At 36.5% G+C, this 19,192-nt stretch overlaps 2 protein-coding genes across 5 annotated transcripts in view; one reads left to right on the top strand and one right to left on the bottom strand.

Annotated features, from left to right (window-relative positions):
* LOC134750242 (flotillin-2) overlaps positions 1-19,192 on the bottom strand; it is a 470,025-nt gene that overhangs the window by 252,790 nt on the left and 198,043 nt on the right. The gene's annotated exons all lie outside the window — the stretch shown is intronic.
* LOC134750416 (glucose dehydrogenase [FAD, quinone]) lies at positions 570-13,018 on the top strand. Its single transcript, XM_063685588.1, has 4 exons — positions 570-778; positions 9,431-9,794; positions 10,385-10,635; positions 11,450-13,018. The coding sequence occupies exons 2-4, from the start codon at positions 9,451-9,453 to the stop codon at positions 12,817-12,819; spliced, it is 1,965 nt and encodes a 654-aa protein (XP_063541658.1). The 5' UTR covers positions 570-778; positions 9,431-9,450; the 3' UTR covers positions 12,820-13,018.

The following is a 19,192-nucleotide window of genomic DNA, read 5'->3' on the forward strand; positions in this document are numbered from 1 at the left end:
TTTCGTCGATAAGTTACGAGTATTAGGTATTCCAGATTCGGAAATTACTACAATACTTGAATTAGTATCTTTAAACAATAACTTCCTGCAAAACTTCGCAAAATTCATGTCATAGAGTAATTAGAATTTCCGGCTAATAAGGTCAGCACTAGACGAATTCGGCATTACATTTCTCAATAATTATAAATGAAATATCACTAGAAATAAAAGGCGTTTACGAATAGAATTAAGGGATAATTTTAAATGCTGTGATAAAGCAAATACCTATACAATTTCGGCTAATTAGTCAGCTTGGGAGCTCCAAAACTTCTGGTTTCCGAATATCTTAGACTTAGAAGATAGTGGACGGCCTCTAATCCAAACAAATGTCTCTGGCTGGATGTTGGCATTTGTATAGCGAAGCGGTCGTTCACTTTTCTCTTTAAGCCTAACGTCAATTAGGACTTGCACAAAGAGTATCCATCAAACACAAACAAAACAATTATGTATAGCAGAGACATTTTCACCACCTTCGACCTCTGTCAATTCGTGTTACCCTCAATGTATTATGAAATGGTTACATCAAGGAACACGAATATTCGCGTCACCAAAACCGACCTTGAAACGTCACTCATCGCATAAGTTACCAAATGTTAAGGGCCCATTAACATTGACCGTGTGGTGTTGCAAGCATCAACTCCTGCGCACGCCGGGCCAGTGTCGGCTGCGCCGCGCATCACACATCGCGTATAGTGCAGTGTGTAGTGTCTGCTGTGATATTGGATTGTGTGTAATAAAGGTAGGCTCTCGACTATAATTTAATAATTATTGTTTTAGTATGGTAACACTCTCCTATCTTTACATTATTAAAACTTCAATTTTATGGGCAGTCTTAACGTGATTTAAACTATATGATAGTTCAACCAAAAAATATGAAAATACTTGTATTACCGGTATTACTATAATAGTTATTTTAGTCAGAATGTGAACTACTGTTCATATAAAAAAAAAGTCATGTGTTAAGCTTTTTTTAATTTTTTTACATAGTTACGATTTTGCCCATCTAATAAGCTGTTTTTTTCAAGCTTTCGTTTTATATCAAAAAAGTATATCATATAGGTTTTTTTTTTCAATTTAACTACCTTATTTTTTTGACTCCACTGGCCAGACTAGACTAGTCATTCTAGGCAATGATTTGCACGTGTTATTCATGTCATTTGTGCCTCTGGCAAAAATAAGAGTATTTTCTGAGCAACATTTGTCGAGTTCTATCTAGGTTAGAACTAAGCGCGCGGTAAAAGGTATTGGCTGTACACTACATAGATGAAGGTATATTCTCTTGGCATTTAGCCTTCGAAGTCCTCTCTTAAAGCGGTATTTTAAGATTTAACCGGCTTACGAAACTACGAAACACCTGATCATAAAAATGCACTTTACGAGTATGCACTTTACACCAGACAACCGCAAAAAACCGAAGAGGTCAAATGAACAAGGTTCAATTTCTCAATCAGTAACTTCGTATTCAATGTATGATGACCAGATTCATGTTAAAAATAATAGTTTAATTTTAGTAGCTAGCCGCATAAATGCAGAACTATGCAATGCATAGCTTCTGTTACCATTGCGAATTGTTATAAATTGTTATCTCTACTCACTTCAGATTTTTAAGGAACAAATATTATAGTTTACGATTATGCACTAAAACGCACAAGATGTAATCAATTAAAACTAGAGACGCTCTGTGAGCTGTAGGAGTCGCTAGCCCCATGACACTGCTATTTTCAAGATTTCCAAAAGCTGAATTGACAACAAAACTTTATAAGTAATTATCGCACGTGCTTACCAAATTTCACGACAATCGGTTGAGAAATACGAATGCGTCCTGTAGAGGAGACCATGCGGATATTAGCTAGGACAGTACGAAATCATTTTTTCCCAAGCTGAAATGAGACACTTGTTCTCGATCGGTAATAAGACTCGTTATCATGTCAGATTTCTGAAATGTATATTGCTAAATATACATTACTTACCTAGACTACATAAATAATCGTTTTAACTCTTAGCAATGTACGATGCGATCATTACTGGAAAGCTGGTAATTCTGCAATTTATCGCAATAATTAATTACTATCATCTCTAGGCAATCTATAATGCAATGCAACACAGGCCATGTTGACGAGGTAATAAATATAGAGCGGTCTCCAATAATAGCAATAAGTATATTCCTTATTGGCTTTGCTGTGGTTTTGATCGAGACTAATATCCAGTTACTGTTAAAGATTATAAATATTATTGTGTAGAATATTACTAGTAGTAGCCGAGGATTAAGAGCGGCTTTCAAACTGGAGGTGGTGTTGTAGGTTCGATGTTTCGACCCCTGCCTCTTACCACTGAGTTTCTCGAATCTTAAACATAAGTAGGTTAGGTTAGGTTAGGTCGATTGAAGAAAGTACTTATTTCGTAAAAATTATGGCCTATGACAATTTTTGGGATTAGGTTGTAAGCGGCACCCCTGCACCATGTCGGGAAAGCGTTTAGATTTATTAAATTTTCTTTAACATGAATATGGTGCATCATATCAAAGAAAAATCTTTTATTGAGATTTTTTTCCTATATTGTATACTTTTCAAAAAAAAAAAAAATTGTGAACCGGGACATATTTTACGCTAAAAGGGGGGGGTCGCGTCGGGGGAGCAACATACACCATACCCAAAGATATCGTATTATTTGTATGCATTTCAAGCTGGCTATAATTTGTTTTTCAAAAAACACAATTTGACCGAATCAATGACTGATAGATTTGCCAAGGTCGAAAACGGTAAGGTTACAAAATAAACAACTTTTTAGAAATTAAATTCTTTAAATAAATAAACCACCATTATTTTGGGTTGTCAGTTTGTACGTCAAGTATTGCGTTGCCATATATTACATTGTCACTGCCTTAAGTCCGTGCTTTAACGTAAACGGACTACACGGCAAGCACTACATGGTTTGAAAAGGAAATATATTTCAGTCGAGTTTACTGAGTTGAATAAAAATTTTGTGATTGGTTTGAAATACCGAGTAGGTATTTTGTACCCTTACAATAAGTATGTTTTAGATTTTAGTTACATTGCTGTACAAATTGAATTACTTGAGCGGTATGGATATTCAGATGTGGCATTACTTCCAAGATTATGAGGAGCACACTAATGATACTGTAGCCACATGAAATTCGACATCTGCAAACCTGATTCTTGCATACTCACTTAGCTGGATAGAGTGGATAGTTACTACTAAGTATCAATGGGGAATGCTAATTTATGCCATTTAATTATTATACATTAAGATTGTTTAAAACCAAAATCGATCATTATAGCTATAATAGCAAAACAGGTTTGTTTTGTAAATAAAGTTCGTCACGCTGTTATTATTAAATAATTTTGCACTTTCTAATCTTTAGAGGTTAGGTTAGTTTTCGCCTACCTTCTTTACCTAATGAACTGCAGAACATTACGGTTTTTGAAACACTATCAGTCTATCAAACATCTTCAATATTATATCTGTATTACTTCATTCATAATTTAAGAGCATGGCTCTTGTCGGTGGAGTATGCGCCAGTTTTCTCGGTCCTCGGCCAGGTTCTTTAGGTCCCTGTAAGACACGACATTTGCTTTCGCTTTCAGTTGTTGTGTGTAGCTTGTTCGTGGTTTTCCGCGGCCTCTTCTCGCTTCTATCTTGCCTTCTAATATAGTGTTAAAGAAAGTGTCGTGTCTTATCAAGTGACCTATCATTCTGCCTCGTCTATTTTCTATAGTTCTCAGCAGGTTACCTGTATCCATGTTATCTGTATTACTATCACTCAATATTTAAAATCGCTTAATAATACATAGAAATCCATGTGTTTTCTTGAACTGCGTCAATAACCCCGTCTCCTGCATTTCATAAGTGTCCACAAAGTTGTTGTTTCCGGTCTTAAACAAAGACAAATGCATTTTTCCAGCACGCAGCGACCTTGTAAATACATAACATGACGAACACATAAAATGCGTGAACACTTTGACACCGATGTTTCAATTTAAGTAATTATGTGATGTGATGACACTAGCACTAGATAAGCGTCGTAAAATAATAAGTAATAATACACCCTGACCCCCTTGACGTGCTTCATAATTATCTTAGATGTTGAATGGGTTTTTCATTTCGGATTTGTTTTGATTTAAAATAAAAGAGATAAAAAAAATAGGTACCGTACGGCTTTTGAACGACCAGCACTTAAGTTTTGCTAAAACACGAAAACTTTTAAGCGTTTTCTAATTTAAAACATTGCATGCAAACATTACTCTTAACGTAACAAATCCATAAGTACCTCATCCATACACTAGAATGACAAGTCGATTTATTTCGGAATATGACAATGAACTGACTAATCTATACATAAAGATCGCAACGAGAATATTTAATTGGTAAAATAACAATAGTTCATTACACAAAGATCTACTAATAAAAATAAAAAAAACATTATAAGAATTTATTGTTAAAAACAATCAATTAATTATTGAACAAAGGACAATCACCATTCTATCAAAGCGCCTATCTTGATGCAAACCTTCGTGAAAACCTATTATTCATTATTTACTCAACTATTGTGTCGATAAAAATGAACAATGTTCAGCCAAAGCATGTAATTTCGCAAATTATGATTTCCCAGAAAATGAATAGACATTATATAAGTATATTGCAAAAGACGAACTAAGTTACTTGCAGCTTGCAGTGCTAGTAAGATTACTATTTTATGCCGATATTAGATATCGTATTAGTCGAATTCAAATTACATTATGAAACTCGGCGTAACTCAAGTACCTACTTATAAAGGTGAGTTTCGTATGGCAACTGCAGCTGCATTACTCTGACGACATGACTGCTGCGGCGTGGACGCGGTTGCCGTAACTGTCAATTTCCTTCATAAAATGAGTGACGTTCGCCGCTGCATTAGTTCACTACTGTCACGATTCGAACAATCAATCCGTCACTCATTTTATTTAGGCAATAGACAGTGATGGTATCCGCTTGAAGGCAGCAGCAGTAATGCATCGTCACAGTAATGCAGCTGCACTTGCCATCCGAATATCACCTTAATAATCCCGCACAACGGTGGCTTATACCAGTACACTTTCGTGTTCAACATGGGTTTTCTTTAAATGCCATACAATTTGATCTAAAGAGCCTGAAGTTACTTTGCCATGCCCACAATCAATATTATGTGCGTTCGCACATAGGACGAAGTGAAACATGAAACCGCAAGCTGTAAATCGAGAGAGAAATCGTGCCTTTAGTGTGTCTATCGTTCAACATGTCAACAATGTAAGCCAGCCATCAGCGAGCAATGCGATTGGTGACGCAACACAGCCTTATTCCCATACACTCAATATAGATGGAGAATGGGGATACCGCTAATATGCATGCCTATAATCAGCTTCATTTGTGATTTAGCAAAGTTGTACTCTCCTAAACAAGTCATAAGTCATGTTGCATGATAATTGTATACACAGGTGCATTGAGTTGGCTTGTAGGAGGTGTTATACTAAGAATTACTCGAGAACTACATAATCTTGTCATCGACAAGACTCTTGAGGTGGGTGTCTGCCACTGCGTGTCCCATAGTGTGAGTAGAAGAGACTCACCCTGTTTTCTTTACCCTCTCACCCAATTTGTTCTAACCATCTTTTCAATACTTTCTGTCATCAAACACTTCCTAATATCGCTCTGGTCCGGTATTTTCTCAAAACGCTTAGTAAATTTATCTGTTTAAATAAGATACCATCAGTGGGGTTCACCTAATTTGAGTCGATTGAGCACTTTTGTTTATCCTTCAAATGTTGAAGAAAATAACCAAAATTTGTTCGGGGTTGTGTATATACTGCCACTGTACAGCTGTAACTGAACGCACCCAATGTACACAACAATTCGAAAATCAAATAAGACTGGCCGAAGCAGTAATTAGAAGTAATTATGGAAGGTATGCTGTTATGCCTGGCTAATTATTTGTTTCCGCTTAAAGAATGCTTCCCTAGCGTTTCGTAGGTACATATTGAGTCATAAATGGGTACGTGCATTCGTTTGCTTTATGTAATTACGCGAAGGTACATTGTAGTCGTCAATGAAGCCAATAGGTATAATAGAACCTCTCCTAATTAAGTATACCAGCCAGTAATAATAACCAGTTTTAATTGCTGACGAGAAATGTTGCAACAGGGAACATTTCAACAGGTAATAACTGAAATAACGAAAAAAAAGGTAAAATAATGAAATTTTATCACGTTAGACCCGTTAATGACATTAATTATATATGTGTACAAAACGCGAGAGTTTCAAGTGTAATTTGACATTAAACATATACATAATAATAGGTATATGTTTAATGTCATGCATATATGTATTCAATCGAATTTAAACTTTTAGATATTTCAAGCTAAAAGTATGCTGAATCTGCCCTTTGCGTTACCACCTCCACCTATAGACATGATGAATTCTATCCTATGCCACTGCTGCGGTCTTGATTCAAAAACAGTGTAGAATAATGCTGAGACATTAGCTTTTTTAAATTATAAAAAAACACCGTACAATTTCTTTATCAACCGCCTGAGATATAGTGGTAGATCTATAGTCAGTTATGGTTGACAATGAGTCCTTATATTATAGGTATATACCTAGTATTAACAAAACAAAGATGACACAAGAACCAAGTGTCAGTTTCGTTTCCCCGCCAGGCTTGGGCCGGCAACCTCAAACCATACAACACGTCCTGAGGTGCACATTATCACGCGATAATAGCCTTTATTGCTACGAGATAATGATCTCATCCCATATGCACGACAAGAGTTACGTTACCGCATTATGTAATAACAGAAGAGAAAGAGACATGTAACTTATAAAGACTCGCAATCTCCATATAAAATTGCATTCCACTCTTTATTATTATTTATTTATTTACTTATCCTCTTAGACTAGGTCATTTATAATATTAATATAAAAGTAAAATATAAAAACACTTACATATACAAAACAATATATAAACACATTATAAAAAACCGCTAACCTAAGGGTGCCGCCAGTAGCGGGGCAGCGCCCAAGCTGCCGGTGGTAAGGGCCGCAGAGTAAGGAACCGACGTACTAGTATTTATTTATTTTTAACTTTATTGCACATCAAAAAAAGTACAAATGGCGGACTTAATGCCTCATGGCGTTCTCTACCAGTCAACCATAGGGCCAAACAGAAAAATGTGAAGGTGGGGTGCAGTTAGAAGCGTTTGGTAGACTCTCTTTGTAGTTTTTATAGATAGATAATGTCAAATTGACGAGGTCGTAGTTTATAGGTGATAAATAAAGACAAATATATCATAAACATACACTCAAAAGGGCAAAAAACAGTTCATTACTCTTAGTTTGGATACTTTGGATATACCATTGACTGAAGAACATACCATAATTATGTGGCTTGGAATTTGGAATGGAAGAGATCGAAGACCGCCTGTACTCTACTGTTTATTGGGTTTAAGTTTATTTTTGTTATTATTTTCCATTTTAGAATACCATAAAAAAATTACGTACATTACGAGTATGGCGTTATTCGTAAATGCGCTACAAGCCTGAGTTCGTCTCGAATCGCTCGTCTTAATTCGTCATTTTGACTTTTGTAATTGTAAGAATGGGTTAAAACATAAATTTACTGATTTGTAAAGCTTTATGAATAAGGGTTTAATCTACAAAACGGTACAAAACTCTTTTGTATAGCGATTGACAGTCTCTGTTTTAACTTGTCTCAGTTAATAGTTGCACAAACCCAACGAACGACAACAAATACATATGTCGTGTAGCATCCTTAGCGAAATGCTGTAACACTAGGTAGTTGGAAATGCTACACGCGTTTTAGTAGAGAAGTGGACGAAGGTCAATGAGGCAAGCCGGAGTTATATCATTCTTAACTAACTGCAATCAAGTGAGATATTAAAATTTTATTTTATTCCGATGAGATGTTTGAATTAATCAAAAGCCTATTTCAAACGTAACTCAAGTTGGCATTAAAGATTATATAAGAGCGCGCGATTTCAATATTTTTGTTTGTTCGTCCAAAATAAAGTGAACATAAAAATTATTGGCTCCTGAATTTTTTTGCGGTGCTTTCGTGATCACAATCCATAGTAAGTACATTTAATCAAGCAATAAGAAAGTCACGCACATAAAAATAACAACGTGACAGTGGGAAAAGACAATAAAGAAGGAAGACAAAGAGAATGAAGACGAAATTTTCTGAAAATCGAAATCGTTTGTTATAAGGAAAACCCTAATGATTACATTCTGAGATTTATGTAAAATAATCGGATTTGCTCTTATAGGAGTTATAGGTATAGGTAATTGTCTGAAGGCTGAAGGTCACTATATTTTATTAATTTAATCAATAGGTATGTATGCCAATAAAATGCTACTAAATGTTCAGTGGCTCATTGAGCAATAGGATGATTATCTAATTGCTATTGCGTTTGTTACTTCAGACGACCTTGGCAAAATGCAAAATACGTACGAGTACACTAAGTGTTTTTTGAATTTTGTCACTTACTCGTACTCACTTGCAATTTTTTTTTCACCTCAGCAGCTCGAACAAGCCTACTTTCGTCACTCCCTGGAGTGAGGAAAGTGCGACATTCCTCACTCCAGGGAGTGAAACAAATTAGCTTTTTAATTTAGTGAAGGCCATGAACTGCCACTTCATACTTCAATTACAAATTCGTTTTTTTTGTTTCTGTATTATTCTGTGTAATTCAAAATACATTTTAACCTTTAATATGCTCTCACTACTGAGGTGAAAAATTATATGTGCAACACGAGAGCAAAGTTATTTTACATCTCGTGTTTTTTAGTCCCTCGCTACGCTCAAGATTCTAATCTTTCGCTTTCTCGGGACTCAAAATAAACACTCGCAAGTAAAACCAACTTTCCTCTCTTGTTGCACAAATAACTATTTCACCTCAGGAGCTATGTAGATCACAAGTGTTACTTTGCTGCGGGAAAAAAGAAGCAAAATCGCATTTTCTCACCACCTAGCGTAGCTCTTATCATATAATTATCATATATTATATTGCATATTGCGTGTCTAATAAAAACTATATATACGAATATACATAAAATATTACCTAGTAATTAACATGCTAGGATGAAGCAACAAATCTTTATGACTTGAGTATGAAAACAAGGTATGCCTACCGCAATTAAAGCCACATATGAGTATTTAGCGCTTTTAATGTTGCAAAACAACCAAAATATTGATTTCTTACCAGACTAAAATATGTACATGCTAAATCGTTTAAATTATTATTTACTTTCATTACTACGAATATTAAAGTAAATTTATGGCGTAAAACTGTCTTGCTTTACATCAAAACACCCATTATACACAGTTTTTATTTTGTTCCAGTAACTATGAAGTAAAGCGCCATGGGCATCCTAACAGTGGCCACAACGGCCGCGACGTCCGCTCTCACCATCGGCGGCATCAGCAAGCTGACCTTCATCCCAGCCATGCTCGCTGCCATGGCCTACTTCAACTACGAGCTCTTGGACCCCGAGAGCCGGCCCTTTAACCAAAAGTACCTGAGAGAGCAGTACGACTTTGTCATCGTCGGCGGCGGCTCCGCTGGGGCTGTGATGGCCAACAGACTGTCTGAGATCGAGGGGTGGAATGTCTTGTTGCTGGAAGCTGGAGGTCATGAGACTGATATAAGCGATGTCCCGTTACTGTCGTTGTATTTGCATAAGAGTAAATTGGATTGGAAGTATAGGTGAGTTTTATAAACGAACTCTTTAATTTAATATTCATCTACGAGTGTAACAGTACGAATATGATGGTTAAACTTTTATTGTCAATCGTGTCAAGTAGCACTCTCGCACCTACGCTGCAGCTATGTTGACAGACAAAAATGCACATTTATCTTGGGCTTGCTAAACGTCGCATTAAACAGTAAAAATTCATATATTCAATTCATAATATAAACGCTTTCATAATGACACTAAATATGATCCATACTATAAATAGTATCGTTTTACTATTGTAAAACAGGCTTTCTAGTCTGAACCTCCCTTTTAAGAGGGTTTTAAGTATCTCTTTTCTATGAGATGTTCTCACACTTATATTCTTGCTCCTCCCTCATCTACTTCTAATTTTATAAGACGGACTGTTGTTACCTACATATTTAGTTTTACATAATTTTCTTCTAAGTTGAATAGAATATTTACTTACTTAGTTACTTCCTCATAGAATACCTGATTTCATGGTACCTAGAAGATGCGATTGTATTTCCTATGCTATACTAATTTATGGTAATTTCAAGTAGATCACTGAATAATAATTATAACATTTCATGCTTTTCAGAACACAACCCCAAGATACAGCGTGTCAAGCCATGATCGACAAGCGCTGCTGTTGGACAAAGGGAAAGGTGCTCGGAGGGTCCTCTGTCCTCAACACCATGTTGTACATAAGAGGGAACCGACGGGACTACGATCAGTGGGAGTCCTTCGGCAACCCGGGCTGGGGATACAATGACGTACTTCCTTATTTTAGGAAGTCTGAAGACCAAAGGAACCCTTACTTAGCGAGAGACACTAAGTATCATGGCACAGGTAAATATCGTGTTAAAAATACATACTTTTTTTATTAATCATCATTTTATACATTCACACCAATAAAACTACTGCCCACTGTCATAACGCTGAGATATTAGTATGGAATCTAACTCCTTACTGTATTTCTTTTATATAAATTCTGTTACCACCTAAGGGAGAGCGGTGTCTCTTGACACAAGTGTCATGTACGCTTAAAAAGAGGCACCTGCCCAGTTATAATTACGTTTGTTTGTGCGAACTCAATATTTTTTTTATTTTTTTTTTATTTTTTTTTATTTACTGTATTGAAGTTTTATAACCTCTTAACTGAAAGGTGCAACCGTGGTGCAACCCGACTCCCGCTCCCGCTTCCCTCCCGCTTGTAGCGATTCCTTCAGATATCATAAGCAGTGGAAATAAAATCTGTTGTGAAACTTGTACCATTTCACAAGTGCCCTATTTTCGCAAACCATGTTGATTTATTCGAGTCACGTGACTTGACCTCGTGGACCTCGTGCTGATAATTCCCGTCTGCAAGTGCGCTTGCAACGTCGTCTTGCGACTACAACTTTCAAATAATCTTGCGTCAAGCGCAAGTCATATTAAATGCTAGGACGACGCATGCAAGTAATGTTAATTGTTGACTAATGGGAATGCGCTATTGCATGAGCTTAGGGAGTTTAAGGCATGAGGTTGAGGAAGACGCAGGTTAAACATCAAAACGCGATGATATATTATAAGTTCATAACTATATGGAAGCAAAGACTTAAAGTTCGATATTTATATTGAAGATCTCAATAAAAAACATAACCCGGATTTTTGCGCATTTCAGGTGGTTACCTCACTGTTCAAGATGCTCCTTATAATACTCCCCTTGGGGCTGCTTTTCTGCAAGCCGGTGAAGAGATGGGATACGACATCGTGGATGTGAATGGTGCGCAGCAGGTTGGCTACGCGTGGTACCAGTTTACCATGAGACGAGGAACTCGGTGCTCCACCGCCAAAGCCTTCCTTAGACCGGTCAGACTCCGACACAATTTGCACATTGCTCTCTTCTCTCACGCCACGAAAGTGCTAATCGACAAAGACAGCAAGAGAGCATTCGGTGTTGAATTCATAAGGGATGGACAAAAACAAGTTGTATATGCCAAACGGGAAGTAATACTATCAGCTGGAGCTATTGGATCACCTCAACTTCTCATGCTTTCTGGTGTAGGTCCCGCGAAAAACCTACAAGAAGTTGGCGTAGAAGTTATCAAAGATTCTCCTGGAGTCGGGGGAAACTTGCAGGACCACATCGCAATTGGCGGCCTTGTTTTTAAAGTAGATTACCCTATTAGCCTAGTCATGAACAGGCTCGTAAATATAAATGCCGCTTTACGATATGCAGTGACGGAGGATGGGCCGCTAACATCAAGTGTTGGGTTGGAAGTAGTTGCATTTATAAATACAAAATACGCTAATGGGACTGACGATTGGCCTGATATAGAATTTATGATGACGTCAGCTTCTACTCCTTCTGATGGAGGAACTCAAGTTAAAAAAGCACACGGACTCACGGATGAGTTTTACAACGAAGTATTTGGCGAAATCAATAATAAGGACGTTTTTGGTATATTTCCGATGATGCTTCGTCCAAAAAGCAGAGGTTACATTAAATTAAAGTCTAGGAATCCCCTGGATTATCCCTTGATGTACCACAATTACTTAACGCATCCTGACGACGTTGGAGTTCTGCGGGAGGGAGTGAAAGCCGCCGTGGCGGTCGCAGAGACTAAAGCCATGAAGCGCTTCGGAGCCAGGTTTCACGACAAGCCTCTTCCAAACTGCAAGCACCTCCCGCTGTACACCGACGAGTACTGGGACTGCTTGATTCGGCAGTATACTATGACCATATACCATCTCTCAGGGACAGCGAAAATGGGACCAACAAGCGACCCAATGGCTGTCGTAGATCCTGAACTGAGAGTATATGGGATTCAAGGATTAAGAGTCATTGACGCTAGCATAATGCCGACTATCACAAATGGAAATATCAACGCGCCTACTATTATGATAGCGGAAAAAGGTGCGGATCTTATAAAGGCAAGCTGGGAGGCTTTATCCCACAAACGGGGTCGGAGGTCCCTAAAGTGCACTAGATTAAAACAGTTAGGAATAATGAGGAGAAATAACAGCCCTCTCTGCAGAATAGATAGATGACGATTAAATATCCTATAGGTACGTTAATTTAGGCCATAATAATTTTAATAAATACCAAAAGTACATGAGAAAGTATTAGTACGTTGGGCGACAATATTTCTAGTCTAGAATTCATCGACAAACTGATACTTAAATGTGAAAGAAGCCAAAATGAAATACATAATAAGATTAACATTGTTAAGATATTTTATAAGTTTGTAATTAAACGTTTAGTTATTTTCGGGATTTTTTATTTATTTATTGAAATAGTTCATCATAGTCCCAATGTCTGTGTTAGAAGTGTTAGAACCATTGTCAAGTTCAATCCGTATACCGAGCATAACAAACAGAAACGAGCTTGACATTGACATTGATTCACATCAGTTTATGTACTGACTCTACACGTAGATCATTAAATGTACAAGTACACTCATGGACAAATTTAGAGGAACGCAAGAAAATAATGTTGAATGACTAATTTTGAAATTACTTTAGGTGCGGTAATCCAGTAATTAAACCTCGTTTTGCGTTCCTCTAAATGTATCCATGAGTATACTTAATGCGCATATGAAGATTGAAATGCAAAATCTGAAGGTGTTTCATCTTGTTTTAAGATGTATAATCCTAAATAACTACATGTAGTACATATTTAATTATTTATGCGCCATCCGAAAGTGTCACATCACAAACTTAGTGAAAGTTCCTAATACACATACCAGCGCCATCTATTGAGATTACACTGAATCGTTTTGCAGGAGGCCAATACTAAAGCTGCTAGGAAACTAATATGCTAAGTGATGATAACAGTTAGAAAAAGATGGCGCTTAGTTGCTTTAACTTTGAAATTATTGTAATTCTTATTTATTAATATACCTATACAATACAATACAGCATTAGCAACAAAGGGACATAATTGAATATTTAGTTGCATTCGATTTTTCTATTAGTTATATTATAATTTTATAATACAATTTACGTGCGATATTTTTTGATTGAACACAGTAAGTACATTATTCAAACCTATTAATTTAGTACCTATTTTAACAAAATAGTAGGCCTGAGATGTCATCTGTTATTACATATATAGATGACATGCAGTTGATGTTGCCACTATTGGCAACATCAACTCGCATGAAAGTAGGATCGTGTACCTAAGTACACGAGCCTACTTTTATAATATAATTCAGAATTATGAATAAATAAGTGATCATGTTTATTTATTACACCCTCATAACGATGACTTGCAGGTTCTTCGTCACTTCGGGCTTGACCAGTTTAGTGTTTTTTTTAAACATTTTATTAGATAATCTGCAATGTTGCAATACTTGCAATTGCTCGAGCTAAACTTATCAAAGTCGTATCTCGTTGTAACTAATCATTGTAAACGCAATCTTACTCTTTATGAAATACAGTTTATAAACGAAGATAGTAAAAGTGTGAGGTGCAACGAAAAGTAAACAAAGTTGCAGAGACGGCGCGTAATCAGGTAAGTTGTAGTGAAAATCGCGAAATGACTTCCATAATCATAAAGTAATCAAGTTTCCAGCGGGAAGACGTCATTATTAGCTGATTATAGAATATTAATATACGCAGAGACAAGTACCTCATAAAACCTTATTTCCGTACAAGCTCTTCAATATTGTGGATGATGTCAGCACACGCCAATTTGAAACATTTGCAACGTTTTATATAAATATTGTACTGTTTTGTAGCTGTCTACATATACTCTGGCAAGCCATTTCCGTCAGCAAATTATATGATAGTGGGCAAATTTGAAAATTTAAATTTCTCGCAATTTTCTACTGACAAAATTTGTTCACCACATATTTGTAGTTTAAAATTTTACAATCACGTTAAATGATTATGAGAATATGAGCTGATGTCATCAATCGGCATGTAAATTATAAAAAAAACTTATTGATGAAGGTTTTTATGGCAGGTAAAAAGGTGTCGCTACTGTCGCTTCGATACCGACCGATGATTAGTGATTTGTAATAATCAATGTAAATATATACAGAAATGTTGCCGAACCATAGTATTTTTAGAAAATGGGCAGTTACGGTATGGTACAAGTGGGTCGGCCTGATAATAAGCGAACACCGTAGCTGGCGCTAGATCATCCGAAAGCTTCATTCTAAAGCTAGCATGTGGGTCTCTCGCTGTCCTTGCCAATACGTGCATTCTCAGAAAGTCTGGTAATGTCACTCAGTATCGGAAACACAGCGTTATCTTTATCTGCTCTAGAGTTTTTAGCCACGAAAGCTAAAGACACCGGTTCGAATCCGGCCTCGGCCAATAGAGGGCTTGGTCACTTTTTACAATACTTATTAAGCGAAATACGTTATTTGAAGCCTATATTTGTGACGTTTCAACCAAAAGGTACCACATTGTCGCTTGTTGATAAGGTTGATTTCTAATTGAAGCGGAAGCGAATATATGGAAATAGCGCGCCTTACAGACAAGCGACAATAAGTACCCTTTTGGTTGAAAATGGCACATTTAATGAGAGAAAGACATTAAAAATCACTACCTGTTATGTAACGACATCGATGTCTATCTTGCAACAAACCAAATCTGATAAGATCCTCTTAATATTCTTCACAACAAACAGTTTGTGGTGCAATGAACATAAAACCGCTTACGGCCGTACTTGTTTAGAAAGGTTTATGTACATTACCGCTACAATACCCTTACGTCTATTATACAGCGATTATACAGCACCGGCATTAGGTAACACCGCACAATACATCTGCTTAGGCAGCGCTTTATGAACTTCTCGGTTTATGGGGTCACATTATGCAACAATAATATAAGTACCTACACTCAGTGCGACTACGTGAAATTAGAATATGATACAACTTAAAACAAAAATGCAATTTAAGTACATCATTTATATATTCAAAAGTACTTAAACGACATAAGGTACCCTATCGCAAGGAATGCACGATCATCGGTTAAACCTAAAAATGATTTCTCGGTTGATTTAGCATTTGCAGTTTGGAATGATTCAATTTTTTTTTTCAAAACCAATGTTACGCATTTCATTAAATAACATCACAACAATCACAGGCCATCGGGTTTCATCGATATTTTTAATCACCAACAATTATACGTGTAATTCCTATGGATATGATGCTGAAAGAGAATTGTTGACAACCTTCGTCAAAATTGTTCAATTTGATTGCTATGCAAGAAGTTTCACGAAAAAAATCAAGTATTATTGAGCGGTTTTAGTGCGGCCTATCATCCAAAAACTAAAAGTGACGTTTACCACCCAAAAGGTTATAATTTAGTGGAACTTCAAAGTTTAACCAGTCGCAAGGAAATATTACAGGTAAGCTCGTCAGACAAATATGACTTTCATACATTTCCGACATTGAAAGGTAAAGTGGGTATGTAGGTGGGTCAACAGTCATTGCGTACGTTTGATATGTAGGTACTCAAAAGAGTCATAAGAACCCGCCGGCAACAAGCCGCCTCCATACAATAGAAGTTACGCTCTCATTTTCAAACCGCATGCTGATATAACATGAAACTCATAAGCATTACAGTAACATACATAGGTCACTAGATATGTTTTGCAATAGACGAATATGAAGCAAAGAGGTCGCCTATCACATATACTTTTTAAAACTATATTTACATAGACAATGATTGGCCGGAAAACATTTACTTTCTTTTTAAATTTTCTGCTGACTGACAGCTGACTGTACATACGAGTAGCTTTCTAGTTTCTACGTACTGTATAGATTGTATACTTGTATAGCCCTTCCGAACTAGGATATATATCACCCTTAACGACCACACCTTATTAGAGAGGGTTATCTAGAAGATAAATTATCTTGTAGTACTAAACTAATGATGCTTTCCGGTTTTCCCTTGCACCACTTGTACAGAAACTTCGTATATTCAGACTGTAACTTGTTACATCCATTATATGCATGCATACTATCACATTAGTGTTTAATTGAATTTAAACTGTTGTGAGACATACTAACATTAAGTAATTTCACGGTTTAGACTCACTTGTTTGTGACAAAAACAAGTGAGTCTAAACCGTGAAATTACTTAACATTAGTATTTGTTCTATAACATACTTACTTAACGCATTAATAACACACTAACATTCCTTTGTCATTCGTCTGCTCAAAATCAGTTCTATTGCGTATAATTGCGAAATCTTTTATTCTTGTCTAAATCGGTGACATTTAATGACTTTCAATCTCTGTTGTCGAAGAGTACTCCTTGCCAGGAAAATAAATGAGTACCACTGGAAATCTGCAACATTGCGAAGGACAGCAAATAATATAGAATCTTGTCACTTTTGATGTATTAAATTAATCAGGGCCATTAGCCACATTTATTGGCATTGCCCGGGAATATTCACAGAATATACATCTCTTTCTCGGGACGTCTAATGTGATCAAAAATCAATAAAAAAAGTATATTAAAAACGCTGTTTCACAATTGATTAAGTTCCGTCATTACTGGAGCACGCGTTAAATTTGCTTGTAACTACAGATAATCCTAAATATGGTCGCTAAATAAATTTCCGGCGCGCGGGTAAACGCTCGGAGTTTTACTTTCACCGCGAACGCACCAACGTACCGCCTCGCGACGACGAATTTATTAACTCAATATAATAAAATTAATAAATTGGTGACAAAAGAATAGGGTCCAGAATATCATGATTTTTCTCCGTTCACGTCTGCTGTTTAGCGGCTGTACACCGACGACAACGATTGCTGTATAACAGTGGCGGGACAGTAAATTTATCTGCCGTACAAGTTGGAGCTAATTTGGCCTACTTTTTCTTTCAGGAGCTAAAGCTCTATGAACTTGAACTATGCAAGCAAATAAGAAATCTAGTTCTATCGTCATGGTAACCCTGCAGCTAACAAGTCTTTAGCTTTTTGCAGCAGCTAAATTTTTATGATAGAGCCAAAAAGTGGCCATTGGTGGTTTCTTGTACCTACACAGTTTACACAATAAATATTTCTAATTTCTTATTGGAATTATGTGAAGCTCGTTTATTGCCATTGTTTATAATAAATTAAAAATAAAATATTTAAAAGAAAAAAAAATCTTTTCTGAATTCGCGTTAAGCAGGTGACACTCAAGCATGAGCAATGCCAGCCTGCGCGTACGCTACTCATTACGGTTGCGTAATCTTTTGTGAGCTGCATCTTCGAAACATGCGTCGCGGACATCGTAAGCTTTATCACGTATTTGTCTGCATTGTACCTTTATTAGTTTTATTACTCACAAGGTCTGAGGTGCGGAACTACGATGCATGGATCAATAGAATATAATATAATTTGGATTCTTTAACGCATTCTTGCGTTAATTCATTAACACATAAAGGCATAATAAATAATGCAATATTCGCTACAAACGTTAAGAACATTGAAATGATACATGTACCTAGTGCAGACTTGAGAAATATTTAATATGAATTCCAGATATGGGTAAATAGGCTCGAATAAAACGTCTGCTCTACTAACGACCGGTTATTTTATACTACGTCGGTGGCAAACAAGCATACGGCCCGAATGATGTTAAGCAGTCTCCGCGCGTTGCCGATCCTAACACTCCGCACCCTCGTTGAGCTCTGGCAACCTTACTCACCGGTAGGAACACAACGATATGAGTAGGGTCTAGTGTTATTTGGCTGCGGTTTTATGTAAGGTGGATGTACTTCTCCCCAGTTGGGCTCTGATCTAGATCAGGAATGACATATCCGCTGTGCTGTGCCCTACCCCTACCACACAAAGCGAGATGACAATCACAGTGCCCATACCTCTCTTTTGGATGCAGTTTAAGGACATACCATATATACCGGATTCCAAACCAAACGGTTTCCGGTAATATCGAAGTTATACTATAATACTCGTAAAATCATCGAACAATTTTAGTTAAGGGCCTAGGAACTGTTCAAAAGAAATACATAATATCTTGCTATGACGCCAAAACACATTATGTCTATATAAGATTTACGATATCAAATTAAAATCGAGGTTAGACGCAAGTCCGTTGTAAACGGCCGTCTGGTTTGCGTAAATAAACAAGGCAAGCAATTTGCATAAAAAACACAATATTTCATATCATTTATGTTATTTCGACGGTGAATGTAACTTTTTGCAACGTTGCTGATTTATTGAAGTTTAAATTATTTTCTGACAGTTGTAAACATATTATTGCAACAAAGATTACCCCTTTAACTAATTCAAACTGCAAAACACATTAAATATATTGTAACAAAATGGAAAAAAACACGCCCGAGAAATATATACAAAAATTAATAATAAAATAAAATAACCATAATTTCAATGAATTACCTAGCAGAATTTTTAAAGTCAACATTTACCTACATTAAAATGGCGATAGGATACGT

Source organism: Cydia strobilella, chromosome 19 (assembly GCF_947568885.1).
Source record: "Cydia strobilella chromosome 19, ilCydStro3.1, whole genome shotgun sequence".
Taxonomy (NCBI): Eukaryota; Metazoa; Arthropoda; class Insecta; order Lepidoptera; family Tortricidae; genus Cydia; species Cydia strobilella.